Below are 21,934 nucleotides of genomic sequence, written 5' to 3'. Positions count from 1 at the left end.
AGCAAAAGTATGTTACAGAGATGACTTTAATAAACCCTATCGATCTCACTTTAAAAATTCCTAACCTGCTTTTAAAAAAGTCCAAAATGAATTATTTCACACTTGACTTTTCCTAAGGGGCGCTCTGCTTCTTTGAATAAATAGGCACAGGTGGTATTTAAGTAATGAGACCATTGTGGGTTTCCCAAAAGAAGGAAACAATCAAAATGAGTGCCAGTAGGTGGAGATGTGGGGGTGGAGCTTTGGAAAATGTGGCCTGTGTTTTTGAAACTTAACTTAGACCACTTATTATTTGTAAGTCAAGTGTGTGAATCTGGTCCGATAATATATTTTAGGATAGAAGTTTATGCATCAGAGCACTCTCTTCAAACTAGTAACCATCCAAGAGTTTAATAGAAATTATGAAATCCTGAGGGAATTAAAGAAGCTACCATCAAGTGTACCATTTAGGTATTGTGATAATTCCACATTTTTTTTTTGACTGTTTAAAATGAGAGAAAGACTTGAGTTTTTCTAAATTCCTAAGACTAAAGAAGGTTATTAGTTTGTCCTCAATTTCTAAATAAGGAAAAATATGACTTATTCTTAATCCACTTTTGGTAGTATTTCTGACCCTGTGTATAGTATTACAAACTCTGTGGACACTGTTCTTTTAATCTTTGAAGACATATAAGTAGGTCACAAGTAGATGAACATCAGGAAGTTATCTATACCTGAAAAATAATTTTCAACTCACGAGTACATAAAATTCTCATTTTTATATGCATTTTGTACTTGTTTCCCAGTATACTTGTAAAATTTATAATTCATTACATTTTATTGTAGAGAATTGTAGAATGAGTCATTGTTACAGACACCTTTTTTAAAGCTAGAGAATCGGTGCTGGTCTTAGAACATGGCTAGGTGTAGCCTGGTGGTAGGAGTCAGACCATGAACATATAATGCAGAGGCTGCGGCCTAGAACCAAACTAGTTACTGGTGTGGGGCAGGTGCCAAGGGACGAACCCAGGAGCAGGATTACAAAGAGGTCCAGGCGGGCAGAGTTCCATCTGCCCAAACGTGTTGCTAGAGTATGTGGTAACTAGGTAAGCAGAGTGCATCAAATCTTTAAAGCAGTAAATAGAGAGAGAGAAACCGAAACTTGAGACTAGCAAGGTCATGGAGAATGGAGGGGCTTGTAATATTCAGAGATAGGAGCACACAGACAAGTCGGCATTATAGAGAATGCTCGTCAGCAGATAGCAACTTCCAGCCAGAGAGCTCTGGAACTCAAAGACAGGAAGGAGAAAAAGAGAAGGTAGAGTCAGTGGATAAGTTGTAGGTGTAATGGAAATGCTGCAGAAACTGGAGTGCTAAGGAGATTGCAAAAACAAGGACCCAGGCCCATGGAATACATAGGCCATGGTTTAGGTCAGCTCCCGCCGTAATGTTGAGAAGGCAAGGCTGAGGGTGTCAGAGAAGCCCAACAGTTTTAGTTTTGAGAGAGGGGGATTGTCAAATCAGGGGACCTGGGAGACCTCAACATACTGCTAGTAGTTATAATGCTTTATTCTGAACTCTTCAGCTTGAGCGGAACAATTTCAACATCTCATACTTGAAAGAAATGCTGGATATTTCCTTTTGATCATTTTAAAAAGTAGATTATAGGGCTATTAGGTTAGTGTCACTTCTTGAGTCACTTTTGATAAATGGACAAATGAGAATTTGTCCATTTCATCTAAGTGTTCAAACTTACTGGGATAGTTTATAGTTTTTAAAACCTAATATTGTTTGTACCTTTGTCTCTTTCCCCCTGATCAGTCTTGCCAGAGATTTGTCAGTTATATTAATCTTTTCAGGGATCTGCAGACCAAAGCCTGTGGGCAACATTTTGCCCACTTCCTAATTTTGCAGATAGACTTTCTTTGGAATACAGACATGCCTTTCTGTTTATGCATTATCTGTGGCTGCTTTTGAGCTACAGTGTAGGGTTGGGTGGTTGTGACACAGACTGGCCTGTAAAGCCTAAAATATTATTATCTGACCTTTTACAGAAAAGCTTTCCCACTTCTTTATTAGGAAGCACTTTTGGCTTAATTGATCTTTGTAGTTAATGTTGTGTTTGTTTATATCTGCTTTCGTATAGTTTATTGTTCTAACTTACATTTTATCCTGAGTTCATTAATGTTCAGCTGTTCTTTTCTAATGTAAGCAATTAAAGCCATGAATTCTCACTATATATTGAATTAGCATTATTCCCAAAGGTTTCAATTCTGATTATTTCTCTTTTTTATTTATGCTTTCTGTTCACAAATTATTAAGTTTTTTTTTTTTTCCTAATATGAGAGGTTTTTCCTTAGATCTTTTTCCTAATGATTTCTAACTGATTACATTGTGATCAGAGAACATGATTTGCATGATATGGCACCCCACTCCAGTACTCTTGCCTGGAAAATCCCATGGACAGAGGAGCCTGGTAGGCTGCAATCCATGGGGTTGCAAAAAGTCGGACATGACTAAGCAACTTCACTTTCACTTTTCACTTTCATGCATTGGAGAAGGAAATGGCAACCCACTCCAGTGTTCTTGCCTGGAGAATCCCAGGGACCGGGGAGCCTGGTGGGCTGCCGTCTATGGGGTCGCACAGAGTCGGACACGACTGCAGCGATTTAGCAGCAGCAGCAGCAGCAACAGCCCTTTAAAATATGGAGAGATATTAGTTATGGCCCCGTATGTGGTCAGTGTTTTAAATGTGCTTCTGCAGTTGTTGTTAGAGTGTTCTGTGTGTGTTTGTTTTAACAAGCTTTTTAGGTCTGTTATTCAAAACTTCTGTAGACTGAATCTTTTATTATTTTGTCGGCTTGCTCTATCAGTAACTGAGTTGTGTGTTAAAATCACCTACTTTGATTGTGGAGTTGTCTGTTTCTCTTTGAATTATGTAGTGGCCTTATTGATTTTTTAATAATGCATTTTTTTAAATTTTTTGTGTTGATATTAATACATGTGCTTTCTTTTTGTTACTAATTGCTTGTTACTTCTTTTTCCATCCTTTTACTTTGGTTTTTCTGAATCTGTGTTTTCGATATATCTCTCGTAAATACTGATAGTTGGGTTTTTAAAAAATCCTGTATTACATTCTTTGTCTTTTAATGCAAACATTTGGTCCATGTAAATTTATTACAGTGACTGATGTTTTGAATTTATTTCCTTTATTTTGTATTTCTTCCCTTCCCCTTTTTCATATTTCATGTTTACCATCTGGAACTAGGGTCCTTTAGCTTGAAGTGCGTTATCTGGAATTTTCTTAATGAAGACCTACTGTAGGCAGACTCTCTCCTTGCCTACCCTATTGGAAAATATCTTCATTCTGCCCTCATTTTTGTTGTTATTGTTGTTCTGTCGCTAAGTTGTGTTCGACTCTGTGCAACCCTGTGCACTGCAGCATGCCAGGCTTCCCTGTCTGTTACTATCTCCTGGAATTCGCTCAAACTCGTATCCATTGAGTCAGTGATTCCCTCCAACCACTTCATCCCCTGTTGCCCCCTTCTCCTTCCCTCATTCTTTCCCAGCATCAGAATCTTTTCCAGTGCCTCAGCTCTTTGCATCAGTTGGCCAGAGTATTGGAGCTTCAGCTTTAGCATCAGTCCTTCCGATGAATATTCAGGGTTGATTTCCATTAGGATTGACTGGTTGGATCTCCTTGCTGTCCAAGGGACTCTCAAGAGTCTTCTCCAGCATCACAGTTTGAACACATCAGTTGTTCGGTGCTCAGCCTTCTTTAGGGTCCAACTCTCACATCTGTACATGACCACTGGAAAAACTATAGCTTTGACTACACAGACCTTTGTCAGCAAAGTGATTTCTTTGCTTTTTAATGCACTGTCTAGGTTTGTCATAGCTTTCCTTCCAAGGAGAGAGTGTTTTTTTTTTTTTTAATAGTAAAGCAATTTATTTTCTTGGGTTGACAACAGATAAATCTCACTTGAAATGTGGCAGTAAGTTTGGGTAGAAGAGGAGGATATTGGCTGTATTAGTACTGAGATATTGATGGGTATACATCTGAGGCAGCATATTTTCAAGAGTTATTTTCTTACTACAAATCATCTGCCCCATTTCCAGACTGTGCATCTTGATTTTTTTTAATATATATATTTTTTATTAAAGTATAGTTGACTTATGATTCAGGTACAGCACAAGGTGATTTGGTTATACAAATACAGATATATTATTTTTGAAATTTTTTCCATCGTAAGTTATTACAAGATACTGACTATAGTTCCCTGTGCTATACAGTAGACCTTTGTTGCATATCTATTTTTTAATTAGAAATCTAGCATTTTATTCATACTGAGTCAAACAAGTGGAACCAAAATGTCATAATTTTTTAGTTAGGAAAAAATGTTTTCTAAAATATATTTGTTGTACATATTTATATATATATGTATACAAAAGCTTTTCTCAGTTCAGTTCAGTCGCTCAGTCACATCCAACTCTTTGCTACCTCATTCATTGCAGCACGCTAGGCTTCCCTGTCCATCACCAACTTCTGGACCTCATGTCCATAGAGTCAGTGATGCCATCCAACCATCTCATCCTGTCATCCCCTTCTCCTCCTGCCTTCAGTCTTTCCCAGCATCAGGGTCTTTTCCAATGAGTCAGTTCTTCGCAGCAGGTGGCCCAAATATTGGGAGTTTCAGCTTCAGCATCAGTCCTTCCAGAACTGATTTCCTTTAGGATGGACTGGTTGGATCTCCTTGCAGTCCAAGGGACTCTCAAGAGTCCTCTCCAACACCACAGTTCAAAAGCATCAATTAATTCTTCGGCGCTCAGCTTTCTTTATGGTCCAACTCTCACATCCAAACATGACTACTGGAAAAACCATAGCTTCGACTAAATGGACCTTTGTTGGCAAAGTAATATCTCTGCTTTTTAATATGCTGTCTAGGATGGTCATAGCTTTCCTTCCAAGGAGGAAGTGTCTTTTAATTTCATGGCTGGAGTCGCCATCTGCAGTGATTTTGGAGCTGAAGAAAATAAAGTCTGGCACTGTTTCCACTGTTTCCCCATCTATTTGCCATGAAGTGATGGGACTGGATGCCATGATCTTAGTTTTCTGAATGTTGAGTTTTAAATCAGCTTTTTCACACTCTTCTTTCATCAAGAGGCTCTTTATCTTTAGTTCCTCTTCATTTTCTGCCATAAGGGTGGTGGCATCTGCATATCTGAAGTTATTGATATTTCTCCCGGCAACCTTGATTCCAGCTTGTGCTTCATCTCGCTGAGCATTTCTCATGATGTACTGTGCATATAAATTAAATACGCATAGTGAGAATATACAGCCTTGATGTACTCCTTTGCCAATTTTGAACCAGTCGTTGTTCCATGTCCAGTTCTAACTGTTGCTTCTTGACCTGCATACAGATTTCTCAGGAGACAGATAAAGTAGTCTGGTATTCGCATCTCTTTAAGAATTTTCCACAGTTTGTTGTGATCCACACAGTCGAAGGCTTTAAGCATAGTCAGTGAAGCAGATATTTTTCTGTAATTCCCTTGCTTTTTTCTGTGATCCAGCAGATGCTGCCAATTTGATCTGTGGTTCTGCTCATTTTTCTAAATCCAGCTTGTACATCTGGAAGTTTTCGTTTCACATACTGCTAAATCCTGGCTTGAAGGATTTTGAGCATTACCTTACTAACGTGTGAGACGAGCACAGTTGTACAGTAGTTTGGCTTCTTTGGCATTGCCTTTCTTTGGGATTGGAATGAAAACTAACGAGTCCTATGGCCACTGCTGAGTTTTCCAAATTTGCTGGCATATTGAATGCAGCACTTTAACAGCATCATCTTTTAGGATTTGAAATAGCTCATTTGGAATTGCATCACCTCCTCCAGTAGCTTTGCCTTCATTCTTAATTGCTACTCATTTTGGGTATCTAATTCTATATTGTCATTTACTTTCTGTTCGTAATCAAAAGTATCATTTCCTTGGCCTTTAGCTTTCATTGTGTTTAGAAGCCAGTGGTTAGGTGACTATTGTCTGCTTTAGACGTCTTTTTTTCCTATGCCCCAATTCTTCTTCCTCCTTAATTCTTCTCTCCTTCTGACTTCTCAATTTTTCTTGGTCATTTTTACTATATTACTCTTTTAGTCATATTTGCAACTCCTTTTATCTCTTTAAATGAAGTCCTTGAGGGTCTGTCTGCTGGTTTTTACTTTTGACTCCTTCTTTCTTTGTTTAATGATTTCTATGAGCTCATATTTCTTGAAACTGTGGGAATGTTTTGAGAGTTAGGAAGAAAATGGACTCTCCTAGAGGTTTCTTGTTTTTGCTTCTACCAGGCACCTGTACTTCACACACTACAACTCTGGAGCCCCATGAAAGTGAATTCTCAGGCTGTTGGTGTGAATTAGGGCTGAAAATCCATGTGAAGAGCTGATTTGGGTTTATAAAATTCTCTCCTAATTAGTAATAAAGTTCAGGACAGGTAATTCTCCTTGCATTTCCCGGTGGGCAAGGGGGGACCGTGAACAGGTGTATTTCTGATTCTGTCTTACATTTCGCTGTAGTACTTTCGTATTATTTTTCACCTTTGTGGAGGAAAGGTCTTTGACTCTTCAGCCTCTCCTTTGATGGGTTCTGGCGTATTTCTCTCACTCTCTCCCCACGCTCAGCAGCCTAAGAAGGCGGTGAAGATCGAAGCTCAAGTTCATCTGGTTTGACATCTGTCCTCAGCTTAGTCTTTTGAGATATGGTCTTCATTCATTTTGGCTTCAGTAGTTCTTACTGTCTTGCTGGCTTATTAATGTAAAGATATTTTTTCTTTCTATTTTAGTCAACATTTTTCCTGTGAGAAATGTGAGAAGGGCCAGGCATGGTACATAGCCCTCCCTGTGCTGGAAATGAAAGTCTTGATTGCCCTCTGAGCCTCCCTGTTACCTAGCCTTCATGTTGTAGTTTTATGCTAACACTTATGTGAAGCTTAATTGAAAGTCACACTCATTTGATTGTTAAAGATTATCATTTTAAATACTCCCAGCAAAGACAGTTTTAAAATCTAGTTATAAATAATAGAAGGCTAACTTTAAGAAATCTTTTCACAAAGATATGAATGGAATTTTGGTATTTTTAGCTATGAAAGTAGGAAGTGGAGGAAGTAAGTAAACCAATGAGGGAGACTATCTTATTTTATACTTCTAACAAAATTAGAAACTTAGAACTTTTAAAAAGCTAGCTTGGTGCTTCAGTGACTTAACTACTGGTTTTGGAGAACTTTTTTTTTTTTTTTAATGCATCATTGTTACTGATTTAATTATTAGCAACGAGGATTATGAAATCTAGAAGATAGTTACAGAAAATACATTTTTGAGGGGAAAGCTTGATGAATTGGCTTCCTATTACAACTTGGAGTGAGCTACGGTTATTTCTCTAGCTTCGGTTTTTCTGCCAGAAGGCTCTCTGAGGGCCTGGGGAGTTCAGTATAGTTTTTTGGTCTGTTGGAGCCTGAATTCAGTTTACAGAGATTGCGTTCTGTTTGTTTTTCTTGGTTTCTGGTAGGATGATGGAAGGAATACTAGAACACTGTTTTTAATTTATGTTGAAAAGTTGTTATCTATGGTTGTGCATGAGCTTGTACCTCTGAAATGTTGTCAATTAAAATATCTTACTGACAGTTAGAATTTCTCCATACTTACTTAGGTTTATGAGCACAAAAAAGAACCAGCTACATAACAAGCAACTCGAAAAGGATATTTAAAAGTCATTGTAGCTACCACTAAGCTGCAATTGAAGTTAATTTATGTAGGAAATTATTCTTTGAAGTATATTTTACTTTTTGCTCCTGTAACATTGTGCTTATCAAAAGCACTTCGGGAAGAAATTGATCTACTGATGATTCTTTAGGATGGGAGGGAGAAGGCTGAAAATAATTTCTTCCTATTATGCTTTTATATTCAGCCATGGGTTTAAAATAAGAAACCTGGCCTTAATTGCTAGTAGCCATATTACAAGCATTCAGTTCAGTTCAGTCACTCAGTCATGTCCGACTCTTTGCAACCCCATGGATTGCAACACACCAGGCTTCCCTGTCCATCACCAACTCCCGGAGCTTACTCAGACTCATGTCCATCGAGTTGGTGATATCATCCAACCATCTCATTCTCTGTCATCCCCTTCTCCTCCTGCCTTCAGTCTTTCCCAGCATCAGGGTCTTTTCAAATGAGTCAGTTCTTCACATCAGGTGGCCGGAGTATTGAAATTTCAACTCAGCATCAGTCCTTCCAATGAATATTCCAGGCTGATTTCCTTTAGGATGGACTGGTTGGATCTCCTTGCAGTCCAAGGGACTCTCAAGAGTCTTCTCCAACACCACAGTTCAAAGCATCAATTCCTTGGTGCTCAGCTTTCTTTATGGCCCAACTCTCACATCCATACATGACCACTGGAAAAACCGTAGCTTTGACTAGACAGACCTTTGTTGGCAAAGTAATATCTCTGTTTTTTAATATGCTGTCTAGGTTGGTTATAACTTTCCTTCCAAGGAATAAGCGCCTTTTAATTTCATGGTTCCAGTCACCATCTGCAGTGATTTGTGTGTCTAGGTAGTAAAAATTACAATGTAAAGAATACTTAAATACATTCATTAGTCAGTATTTATTAAGCTCACAACCCATACCAGAGACTGACAAGCCAAGTCTCTGCCTTAACATAAAAAAGTAAAAATACAGCATATGTTAAGTGAAGGAAAGGAGGTTATACACCTGTGTTCACATGTATGTACACAAAGGAATATTGGAATAATATGCATAAAAATATTAATAGTCATTCTGGATGGAATGCATGTTGCATTTGTTTTCTTTTGCTTCTCTTTTCAAAACTTTTTTAAAAAAATTATTGTGAATAAAGTGGGATGTCTGGGTCGGGAGGAAGAGTAAATGCCTGATTCCTTATCAGAGGAGAATGAGAATCGATACTAAACCAACTTTGTGGCAAGTGTGCCTTCTCACTTCTTAGAGTCCTTGGAGGTAGTGATATTATCCTGTTTTGCCTCAGAGAAAACTGAGGCTCTGAGACGTTTTTACATGTCCAAAATTACACAGCTGGTAAGTGATGCAGCAGACTCCTACACCTCTCTGCCTTCAAATCCTGTCAGTTTGCTGTCAATCATGCCTGGAATGGGTTTCTTGCTTTTTAAAAAAGTCTGATATACCCCTTGGCAGTTTCTTACATCTATTTAAATTGACAAAATTATATGAAAAAACATTTTCTAGTCTATTAAGCAAATTATAGACTTGGAGTTTAGGATAACATTTGATAATTAAATTTTTAGAACTGGTGTTTGGTCAATGAGCAACTCTATATTGGCAATATTTAACACTTAGATAAAAGAGTAGAATTACATGAAATTAAAACACATTTGCTCCTTGGAAGAAAAGCTATGACAAACCTATACAGTGTATTAAAAAACAGAGACATCACTTTGCCAACAAAGGTCCGTATAGTTAAAGCTATGGCTTTTCCAGTAGTCATGTATGGATATGAGAGTTGGACCATAAAGAAGAATTGATGCTTTCAAACTGTGGTGCTAGAGAAGACTCTTCAGAGTACCTTAGACAGCAAAGAGATCAAACCAGTCAATCCTAAAGGAAATCAACCCTGAATTTTCACTGAAAGGACTGATGCTGAAGCTCTAACACTTTGGCCACCTGATGCAGAGTCGACTCATTGGAAAAGACCTGGATAACTGGGAAAGATTGAGGGTAAGCAGAGAAGGGGGTGACAGAGGATGAGATGGTTGGATTGCATCACTGACTCAATGGACATGAGTTTGAACAAACTCGAGGAGATAGTGAAGGACAAGGAAGCGTGGTGTGCTGCAGTTCATGGGGTCACAGAGAGTCAGACACAGCTTAGTAACTACACAACAACAATCTCAATCTTAGAGATTTGGTAATTCCAAGACCTTGTTTTTCCTTTTTAGCCCTTGTGTGTGATAATACTTCATTATCTTTTACTAAGTGATTTTGTAAATATTTAATGAATATCATTTACTTTTTATTCCTTCCTAAGAATTTTCATGTCAGTTCACATTTAAAAATATCTATCAGATGATGTATATTCAGTTTTGTAAATTAATTTATTTTAATTGGAGGCTAATTACTTTACAATATTGTAGTGGTTTTTGCCATACATTGACATGAATCAGCCACGGGTGTACATATGTCCCCCATCCCAAACCCCCCCTCCCATCTCCCTTCCCCTCCCATCCCTCCGGGTCATCCCAGTGCACCGGCTTTGAGTGCCCTGTTTCATGCATCGAATTTGGACTGGTGATCTATTTCACATATGGTAATATATATGTTTCAATGCTATTCTCTCAAATCATCCCACCCTTGCCTTCTGCCTCAGAGTCCAAAAGTCTGTTCTTTATATCGGTGTCTCTTTTGCTGTCTCACATATAGGGTCATCGTTACCATCTTTCTAAATTCCATATATGTACATTAATATACTGTATTGGTGTTTTTATTTCTAACTGACTTCACTCTGTGTAATAGGCTCCAGTTTCATCCACCTCATTAGAACTGATTCAAATGCATTCTTTTTAATAGCTGAGTAATATTCAATTGTGTATATGTACCACAGCTTTCTTATCCACTCATCTGCTGATGGACATCTAGGTTGCTTCCATGTCCTGGCTATTGTAAACAGTGATGCGATGAACATTGGGGTACACATGTGTCTTTCAATTCTGGTTTCCTCGGTGTGTATGCCCAGCAGTGAGATTGCTGGGTCATAAGGCAGTTCTCGGAGAAGGCAATGGCAACCCACTCCAGTACTCTTGCCTGGAAAATCCCATGGACAGAGGAGCCTGGTAAGCTGCAGTCCATGGGGTCGCTAGAGTTGGACATGACTGAGCGACTTCACTTTCACTTTTCACTTTCATGCATTGGAGAAGGAAATGGCAACCCACTCCAGTGTTCTTGCCTGGAGAATCCCAGGGACAGCAGAGCCTGGTGGGCTGCCGTCTATGGGGTCGCACAGAGTCGGACACAACTGAAGCGACTTAGTAGTAGTAGTAGTAAAGCAGTTCTAGTTCCAGTTTTTTAAGGAATCTCCACACTGTTCTTCATAGTGGCTGTACTAGTTTGCATTCCCACCAACAGTGTAAGAGGGTTCCCTTTTCTCCACACCCTCTCCAGCATTTATTGTTTGTAGACTTTTGGATAGCAGCCATTCTGACCAGCATGAGATGGTACCTCATTGTGGTTTTGATTTGCATTTCTCTGATAATGAGTGATGTTGAGCATTTTTTCATGTGTTTGTTAGCCATCTGTATATCTTCTTTGGAGAAATGTCCGTTTAGTTCTTTGGCCCATTTTTGGATTGGGTTGTTTATTTTTCTGGTGTTCAGCTGCATGAACTGCTTGTATATTTTGAGATATATTCTGTTTTAGTTAAGGAAATATTATCACCATATTGTATAATCAGATCCCTTGGTTTCTTATAAACAAAAAAAGATGCAGAACATTTTTTAACTTTTTATTTTGCTTATTTTCCATAAATTCTTACACTTAAAAATAAATAAAGCATGTAAATACATAAAACCAAGATGACTGTTTTGATTAGTTTGAGTTCTGAGAGGTGTAGGTGACTTGATTTTCTTCTGAAATTAGGCAGTAAGACTAATTAGGAGTAAAGGGTATTCTGATTTTCATAAATTGTGATCTAACTACATAATGATGTGACATTTTTATATTCTTAAGTGAAACATTTTCTACATTGATGAAATAAAAATGCTTATAACTTGTGAAACTTTTGAAACGCAGCTCACCGTTAATGAAGCAGCCGCTCAGCTCTGTGTAAAGGATAATGCCCTGCTGACAAGAAGAGATGAGCTTTTTGCCCTGGCCAGGCAGATTTCTCGAGAAGTCACCTATAAATATACTTACCGAACCACCAAGTAAGTGTTTAACTGACAGTATTTTGGAGTTTGATAAAGCAGAGCTTGAAACACAATCCGTTCGTTGATAGAGTATATTTAAGAAAAGTAGAAGTGTAATTAAATAATTCTGTCAACAGTGAATTTTCAAAACATTGTTGCTGAAGTGGTTTTCGTTAATTCGTTTAGTCATCTTGTACTGTCTTTTGAAAGATAGTTCCCTAGCACTGGAGCATTGGTCTGGTAGTGGTTCTCAACATTCTTCTCTCACGTGGATGCTTTGGTTTTGAGTGTGATGAAAGGATTTAGTTAAGCAGCATTCATAGACATTTGTACACTACACAAACTCCATGAACTTTTTGAACTCTCTCTGAAAGGAATGTGTTTTCTTTCGCAAAGTGTTTGCCGATCTGAGGGGCTTCCCTAGTGGCTCAGACGGTAAAGAATCTGCCTGCAATGTGGGGGACCTGGGTTAGATCCCTGAGTTGGGAAGATCCCCTGGAAAAGGAAGTGGCCAACACACTCCAATATTCTTGCCTGGAAAATCCCATGGATAGAGGAGCCTGGCAGGCTACAGTTCCATGTGGTCACAAAGAGTTGGACACAGTTGAGCAACTTCACTTTGCCATCTGATGAGATTAGCTAAAGAGATAAAGACTTCATTACCCAGTATGCAAAGGAAAATTGGAAAATACTAGGTTACTAGTGAATGAAGTATGGAATATGTGTTTGAAATAAAAAACCCCATGTTGAAAAGCAGTGGTGATTTTAAAATTTAATGTAAACATACACATAATATATTCTTCATCTTATCCTCACTTAAAACCTAAGCATCGTCTATAGATAGAGGAACATTTTGATTTTGTTCACTTGGCTCCGTGTGGACCCTGATTTCCAGTGCAGTATCAGCTGTTTGCCACTGCTGCTGTGAGGAGCTGAATTAGCATGACTGAGTGTATGTTGAAAAGACCGTATCTTGAGCGCCCTTCCCAGCTCTAATAAATCACATCCTCTGGGGATGGAACCTTAGAGTCCAAACTTTCACAAGCAGCTGCTGTGATTCTTGTGCGTGTTCACACTTGAAAACCACCTAGACAGGCACTTGGTTTCATCACCATTATTTTCCCTAACTCATGGTGGCTTTGTCGTCTGTTCTGTCAAGAGCCCACATACTTAGAAATCAGCAACAAGTAAAATTATGCAAAATAAACAATCAGGGTAAGAATATACAGCAACATTAGAGGATTGTTTATAAGATTTTCTTTTTTTTTTTTTTAGTTGAGTGTTCAAGAGCTGATTTTTGTGAGGTTTTCTTCACTGTATTATACAAAATTTTCTTTCTGACATTTACACAAAATTTTCTTTAATCCAAGTAGTACATGTACATGATATATGAAGTCTTATAGTACACAAGGCTTATTGCAAAGCAGTTACCCTGCTCCCCCTTCCTTCTGAATACTAAGACCCAGAAGCCACTGCTTTCAGCAGTTTTTATTTTTTATAGTATTTATTTACATTTGTATATTTTAAGTTAAATCATTTTAGAATACAAAAGACTTTCACATTATAAGTTGAAACTCAGTAAAGAGCTGATGCCAAAAGTTGCACTCTTGTTTCTGTCTTCTTCCTCTGTTCCTCTTCTCACTGTTAGTACTTTTTGTTAGTCTCTTTTTCATCCTTCTAGTGTTTGTCTGTGTGCATGTATTTCTCACTTATACCTTTTCTTTTTTTGGAAAAAACAGGAAGTAGCATGTGTCTGCATTATGTTGTATTTCATTCTTGGTTTACCATGTGCTAGAGGTCTTGCTGTATTAGTACAGATCCATCTTTGTCACTGTTTTTCGTTTATTTGTTTTTTAACAGCTGCAGGAAACTGCATTATGTGCATCTACCATAATTCATTTAACTAGTCCCTTGACGGACACATGAGTTGTCTCTAGTCTTTTGTCATTATAAGTAATACCACTGGAACCTCATACATATTTTCTTGATTCTGAGATGTGTTTTTCCACATTTTAACATCTTTTGTGTTGAGGTATAACTTAAAAATTTATGACTCGCCATGGTTGAATTGGCAGTTACATTTGATGTTTGTGTATGTGCTTCTGTGGGATAGATTCCCAGCAGAGGGGTACCTAAAGATCAATGGAAGATGCATGTATGGTTTTGATAGGTAGACAAAATGCACTTTAATCTCATGTAGCCTTAAGCATTCATCCTAAATGGTCATTGTTGTCACTTTATTCTAAATTGTACTGGTCCATGAAGGCTCTCATAGAGTACAGTCCTCGATTTTCCCCCTTTTTCATTTTGTGGTCCTCATTAATACTGGGTATTCTCTGTGTTAGGCATTCTTAGGTAGTGGCCTTTTATAATGGATCATGTACTTGTGTTTGTCTGTTTCCCCATTGTTAACTTAGAAATGATGAGAAGTCCCTTTTTCATTATTTAATGTTCATTATGAATGTCTTATTTCTGGTGGCAAAGTTCCAGAGTTACTTGTTTTGGTGGAAGTTTATAGATTTAGATGCCTTTAGAAAAAATGTATTACCTTCTCAAATTTTTCTCTCTCTCATTCCCCTCAGGTCAAAATGTGGAGAGAGAGATGAATTATCCCCGAAGAGAATTAAAGTAGAGGTATGATTATGTGTTATCTTTTCTTATGCTAATAGTGTTTGCTTACTAGTTCAACTGAAAAAGACAGAATGGTCCCTCCAGCTAGTGAGAAAGTGTGAATTGTGGAATCTGAAAAATGGTACAGAATTTGGTCACTTTGAAGTATCCATAGTAATTTGAACTAGGTACTCAGAAAATTCCTAGAAGGAATCAACAGTGATGAGCTTGGTGCCTAGTCAGTTTATCAAAGGTTGATTTGTAAACAGGTGTTTCTTACACGGTTAAAACTCTTTACTGGTTAAACAGTTCCTTTTATGATTTTATTTACATCATTAGTCATCAAGTAGACTTAAAGGAGCTAAAGTTTAATTTCTATATATTAAATATCTGAGAGAAGTGACACTTTAGTAGCTATAAGTTATGAAAACTTCACTATAATTAAAAGCCTCTTTTAGGGTATCACTTCTGAGGCTGTCTTTCTGATTTTAGACCTGTGAGTAGCAAGGTGAGTTGAGCAAGAAAAATATGTTTTTCTTAGGGCTCTCAGAACCGGTTTCAGAATGACTGCTCCTTAATTTCAGAGAAGGCAATGGCACCCTACTCTTGCCTGGACAATCCCATGGATGGAGGAGCCTGGTAGGCTGCAGTCCATGGGGTCGCTAGAGTCAGACATGACTGAGCGACTTCACTTTCACTTTTCAGTCTCATGCATTGGAGAAGGAAATGGCAATCCACTCCAGTGTTCTTGCCCGGAGAATCCCAGGGACAGGGAAGCCTGGTGGGCTGCCGTCTATGGGGTCACACAGAGTTGGATACGACTGAAGCGACTTAGCAGCAGCAGCAGCAGCTCCTTAATTTGGATTGATACTTTTCTAAAGGCCAGTCTGAAGCAGAGCAGGCAGCTCCTTTTTTTCTTGGACAGGGGAGAGAGGTCATTACTCTTGGTCATTCATTATTTAATTTCTTGTTAAGGAAAACAAGCTGTGTTTATCCTAAATTTCCATAATCAGATTATTCTTGCTAAGCATCTGATTGCTTGCAATAATTTTTCATTTATACCAAAGCCAGAGTTAATCTTTTAAAAACATACATCCCTTTCTTGCTTAAATCTATTGGCTGTCTACTGTGCCTAGAATAAAATCTACACTTTTTCCTGAGACACCGAAGACCCTGCACGAGCTGACTCTGACTCGACTCTCTAACCTCATCTGCTTCCACACTTCCCCATTCTTACTGTGTCCCAGTTCCACTGACCGACCTTCTGTTGCTGGAACACGTCAAACTCATTTATGCCTCAGCACTGGCTGGTTGTTGCCTCTCCCTGGATCTCTCTCTAAATCTTCACATGGCTTCAGCTTGTAGTTGAGTTTCCTCGCAGTTCCCTGCTTCCCTTTCTAAAGAGGCACTGTTACCCCATCATCACATCTGGGCTCTTTGTCCTGGCGTGGCTTGCTTGTTTTCATAGCACTTAGCCGTTTCTGAAACTGTTATGTATGTGTTTCTGATTTGTTACTGGTCTGCCCCATTAGGTGAAAATAGAGCTCTTATCTGTCTGTCCTCTATTTTACTTAGTTTATAGTAGTGCCTTGTACTTAGTAGGACTTAAAATCTGTTTGATGAAATCATGAATGGCCATGAGTAAATATCTTTGCATTCTAAAGGCTTTAGCTGTACACAGTGGTTTTCACAGAAGAAAAATGTTGTCCAAAATGAGCACCTTTTTAAAAATTATGCTTATGTTTGTAATCTACTTCAGTGTTAACTCTGGAGTAGTGTTTAAGATGGGTTAACCTCACACATAGTACTCAGAAAACTTACTGAAATGACCTAAGGCCATCGAAAGAGCTAACTGGTGAAATATTTTCTCCTGTTGCATCTCAAAATAATGAGTAAGAGAGGACCCCTGTGGATTTATCTGTTAGTGACTCTGCCTCTAGAAGGGAAGCTGGATCAACAAAGAAACTACCAAAGGGCATGTGCCATTGGAGGATTTAGAGGCAGGAAGGTACAAAGCCTACCCTGTGGCCGGGAAAGGTAACCAGTCAGCTGCTGGGTTATTAGAGAATATGTCTGCATCTCTTTCTCACCATTGACCCTCCACGCCATTGTGACTCAGGCCGTTCTCACATTTTCAAGCCATGGTTTCTTTTTGTCTAGCTTCAGAGGTCACCGGTGAACACTGAAGTCTGAGATCTTGAATCTCATGGACTCTTGGAGCTATAGTGTTTTCTTGTTAGGCTATATTGATAAGTCTTTCTGACCCTCTGAATAGCCCTGATCTGAAATGTAAGCTTATTATTTCTGTATCCAGTTACAGTGTTTCGGATTTCTTTTTAGGAGCTCACGGTGTTGGGTTGAAGTTAGAGGCGACCCTTCCAGTCCTTTATGTTCACTAGAGATATTTGAGTTATGCCTGTGTTTTAAGTTGCTTCAGTTGTGTCTGACTCTTTGGAACCCTGTGGACTGTAGCCCACCAGGCTCCTCTGTCTATGGATTCTTCAGGCAGAAATACTGGGATGGGTTGCCATGCCCTCCTCCAGGGATCTTCCCGACCCAGGGATTGAACATGCATCGTTTAGGTCTCCTGCGCTGTCAAGCAGGTTCTTTACCACTAGCGCCGTCTGGGAAGCCCCAATTGATTAGTTCTATATGAGATTAGTTTATTACTTTACTAGACTTCTCAAAGCCATTTGCACAGTTGTGGATTTAGAATTAAGATAATCATTGTTTCCTTTTTCTGTGAATAACAGTTCTAACCCTTCCTAAACAGACAAGTGACTAATAAACCCCAAGTGTTCTTATAGACAATAAACTCTTGATTTTAGAAATGAATAGGGACTTTGGCTTTGAATTTAGGACAGGTGTTTACTTTTGTTGGTTTTTTTGTCTGTTTTTGCTTAGTTTTTTTTTCTTTAAACTTGTGTATTGCAGAGCATTGATTTATGCAAAACGTGTTAATGCCTGTGTGTATACCTACACAGGTGTATAGTGTAGTGTGTGATGCTTTGCAAAATACCCAGTACTGGCATAAATGGTGTTATGTGCCTGTCCCCGCTAGGCATTTGAAATTCTCCTTGTATTCTGAGTCCGATTTGAGGTCCTGGAGCTGTCCATTTGGTTTCGGAAGCCGATACTGAGGTAGTCAGTATTGGCAGTACAGGGTTACTGCTCCCCTGAGAAGGCTTCACCAAGCATCATTGCTTTCTTTATGTCTACCTTCTCTGTGGCTGCTGGGCAGGGGGAGAATTTCTGGCATGAGAAGAGATGAGGGGAGGCTTAACGAAGAGATACCATCTGAGCTGGATTTTAAAAGAAGGGTAGGATTTCAGAAGATAGGGATGTGGGGTGGAAAGTGTAGGGGCATTGCAAAGAAATACCAGCATGGGCAAAGACACAGAGGTAAGAAAATACTCTGTGTGTTTAGAGAACAGTAAGACCAGTTTTTCCAGAATATGTGGCTGACACAAAGGACATCATAAGTCAGTGAGAAAGATTTTAGAATTCTTTGAGTATACTGTTTGTCTTATTTCATTTGAGTATTTTGTGATTCTTAGCTCATTAATTCTCTATTAAGAAAAAGTTATATAAAAATAAGCTTAGCTTATTGTAGTGTAAGATTCCTAATTACTAGGCTCAAATTAATGAGTTTTTTTCTCTTCATCTTTATTTTTCTAAAATTTTTGTCAGCAACCAATGAGCATATATGCCAAGTTGCTAAGTTTTTTCAATCTTAAAAAGATCATTTTTAAGATCTGTAACATTGGAGAACAAAAAGAAATGTAATGTCTGATAGATGAAATAGAAGTAACTCAAAGTAGACATGTAAAGGAAAGAGAAACATTTTCTTTTGCGCCATTTTCAATGCATGAGACTACACTAAAAAGCTAGTGCTTTATTCAGGCTCAGTTGCTGCTGCTGCTGCTAAGTCACTTCAGTCATGTCCGACTCTGTGCGACCCCATAGATGGCAGCCCACGAGGCTCCCCCGTCCCTGGGATTCTCCAGGCAAGAACACTGGAGTGGGTTGCCATTTCCTTCTCCAGTGCAGGAAAGTGAAAAGTGAAAGTGAAGCCGCTCAGTCGTGTCCGACTCCCAGCGACCCCATGGACTGCAACCCACCAGGCTCCTCCGTCTGTGGGATTTTCCAGGCAAGAGCACTGGAGTGGGGTGCCATTGCCTTCTCCTATTCAGGCTCAGTAGCTGTTGCCATATTTTCCTGATCTGTTGGTGAAGGGTTGAATGGAACAAAATGTTAAAATCCTTGTCTGGTTTTTCTCTTATTATATACAGAATGTATTATATATATATATATATATATATATATATATATATATAAAATATTTTAATAAAAATATATATTTTTATATATCTATATGGTTGTTCCCCCTAATAGTTAACTAGTATGCATGTTGCAAAGTACTCAGGATAATCTCTTATTCTTGAATAGCGTTCCTTCCTGTAGGGATATAAGACATTAAACAACGTAGAAGTTTGGAACTTTATAATTCCTAGAATATATGAGATAGTCACAGAGGAAAAAGCCTGCTGACTTCCGGAGGCCTTGTTAGGGTAGCCTGTGACCTATTATACAGCCTCTGGGGAAAATCTCTTTGGCCCCATATGTTAGTGAGGCTTGGGAATATTTCTCCTGTTGAGGCTAGATCACCGTCCTCTGTGAATCCACTTTCAGCTAAAACGCTAATGGATTATTACATTTATTCTTTTTCATCAGAGACCTCAAAGCTAGCTCTGGGTCATTTGTGGAAATAACTGATTTTATTAAATCTCTTATATGCCTGTCCCTACTAGGCATTTGAAATTCATTATCACAAACCTTGTCTCCTCTGTATGAAGGCTTTATGAGTTCCACTTACAGCCAAGGAGAAACCCAGAAAGGCTCAGAAACTTACCTGCCTTTTAACATTGCTGTCTAGTAGCCAGAGCCTGGCCTTCAAATCTAGGTCTAACTTGTAAACTTCAAAGCAGTTCCACTCTCCTGGGTGCTAATGATCATTTACAAAGCACCTAAGGTGTGATAAATGCTTTCCTCCTGCTAGTATGGTAAGAATGGCAAAATGTGCACAAGACTGGCGGTCTTAGCAGAGGGGAGAAAGAATGACAGTTATTATCTAATTCAAGGAAGGCAAACATTTTGAGTAGAAAATTTAACAATGTAAGTTACAAAATGTTTTTAAATATAAGATAACACCATTTGACATACTCATTTTTTAGATTGAAGAAAAAACGGTGCATTGGGAAGATTAGCAGAATAAATCAAGAAAAATTAGTTGGAGTTTTTTATACTGTGTGACAGAACGTATTTAAGAAGGCTTGATTGCAAGTTAAGGGAGATGAAAAATTAAGAGCCAAAGTCCTTGTCTTGCCTTCCTCTCAGTTATAACATCCTGAGTGGGTTAAGTTGATATCTTTTCTTTTTTATCAAGAGCACATCCTATGAACAAACCCTGCCATTTCCTCCAGTGTAATAAGTATTATCGTGGAAGAGAGAGAGGGTGAGTGAAAGCACCAGTCTTAGCCCAGTGGTGGCAGCTGACTGAACGGACTGCCAGTGTTCAGTCTCGTCTGTCAGCTTTCTTCGCTCCCTGAAATTGCTGGAGACTAGGCAAAGAGATGAGAGGTGACAGCCTTCTTGATCCTGTGTGGGCTGGGAGTGCAAAGCAATCAGAGATAACTGGATGAAAGAAATGACGTCTGTTAATAGAGACCAGAAAGTCAGAGAATTGGGGCTTGAAAAAGAAGGACTTGGAGGAAACATCTGCTTGCAGTCCCAGTGGGCTGGGGGTGGGAGAGTGAGGAAGGAGGGGGAGGAGGGTCAGAGTATCCACCCACACTGTTACTAAGCTTGTTGAAAGGAACGCTGGTCTAATTTGATGTAGACTCTTCCCCTCTGGATCAGAAAAACAGAAGCATTACAATGTGCTATTCATACAGAAAGTGTGAGTAGAAAAAGGGAAAATGCACGTGTGAGACTAAGAACATCTGTTGGAACAAGTCTTTTTAAAGACAGCCAAGCAGTGGTTTTAAAGCGAGTTGCTAGTATTTGGTGGGAAAGGATGAGGAGAAGTTGGGGTGGAGACCAATGAGATGAGAGTAATTAGGTCAGGAGCAGCATCCCACCCTGTATCTTTTAATTTCTCAGTGCTCAGACTCAGAGTCTCTCCAGTGAGGGAACACGGTGATTAATGACAGCAGCCAAAAATGGCAGGAAGACAAATTGCTCATAGCATGGTACAGCTGGTTCCTGGGGAAAAAGCTTCAGAAACATACTAAGAGTCCTGTACCAAACGTGATTTGAAAAGAGACCATTTTCTTGGGAATGTTCTCACTTTTATTTCTAAGTTGCATGTTTTGGGGCGCCTTAAACTTCCTTTATATGTCATGAAGTGAAGGCCTCTCAGTCCAGTATTTTCTCATCCATGGTGAACCGTTGAAAGACTGGGACAAAATTGGAATGAGTAAGGAACCCAGCTGAGAGAGACCACTGACCTGTGTTGTTTACTGCTTATTGCATGCTTTTCTTTCTCTTTGTTAATGATGGAGCAGTGTTCATTTTGTAAAAACTTTTCCCATGTTGAGGTTGAGGTTCTCCCAGCTTTTCAGAATCCTCAGGGTTAATAATCCTGACAGTGGTGCAGCCATATATTTCTATAGCAATGTGCATTTTCCAAACCTTTACCATTTGCATTATTTTATTTAATCCCCACAAATTTCCGTTGAGCAGTTAAGCTATTTTTTAATCTCCATTTAAAAACTGGAAGCAATGAGGTTAACTTTCCATTCATCTGTTGATGGACATTTAGGTTGCTTCTTGTGCCTTGTAATTAATTGTAAATAATTAATTGTGAATAATTGTAAATAATGTTGCTCTGAACATTGGGATGCATGTATCTTTTCAAATTAGTGTTGTTTCTTGTGGATACATACACAGGAATGGCATTGCTGGGTCATGTGGTGGTTCTGCACTACAAAGCTACAGTAGTCGAAACAGTATGGTATTAGCACACAAAAACAGACAAATAGATTAATGAAATAGGGTAGGGAGCCCAGAAATAAACCCACACACCTACGGCCAGTTCTGCAAGAAGGAGGCAAGACTATAAGGTGGAGAAAAGACAGTCTTTTTAATAAGTCATGCTGGGAAAACTGGATACCTACATGTAAAAGAATGAAATTAGAATATTCTCTAACATTATATGCAACAGTAAGCTCAAAATGGATTAAAGACCTCAAGGTAAGACCAGCTGCTATAAAACTCCAAGAGGAAAACATAGGCAGGACATTCTTTGACATAAATCATAGTAATGTATTATTTTTTTGTATCTGTCTTCTAAAATAAAGGAAATAAATGCCTCTGGTTAGTTTCACAAAAGTGGCAACTCAAGGA

The 21,934-nt window shown here is 38.7% G+C and overlaps 1 protein-coding gene across 4 annotated transcripts in view; it reads left to right on the top strand.

Annotated features, from left to right (window-relative positions):
* NAB1 (NGFI-A binding protein 1) overlaps window positions 1–21,934 on the top strand; it is a 49,283-nt gene that overhangs the window by 16,607 nt on the left and 10,742 nt on the right. For all 4 annotated transcript variants that reach the window (XM_019969357.2, XM_019969375.2, XM_019969349.2 and 1 more), the window contains exons 3-4: window positions 11,802–11,935; window positions 14,500–14,551. In XM_019969357.2, the coding sequence (XP_019824916.1) occupies window positions 11,802–11,935; window positions 14,500–14,551 (186 nt within the window). The remainder of the gene's footprint in view (window positions 1–11,801; window positions 11,936–14,499; window positions 14,552–21,934) is intronic.

Source organism: Bos indicus, chromosome 2 (assembly GCF_029378745.1).
Source record: "Bos indicus isolate NIAB-ARS_2022 breed Sahiwal x Tharparkar chromosome 2, NIAB-ARS_B.indTharparkar_mat_pri_1.0, whole genome shotgun sequence".
Taxonomy (NCBI): Eukaryota; Metazoa; Chordata; class Mammalia; order Artiodactyla; family Bovidae; genus Bos; species Bos indicus.
This window is presented reverse-complemented; position numbering and strand designations above follow the sequence as displayed.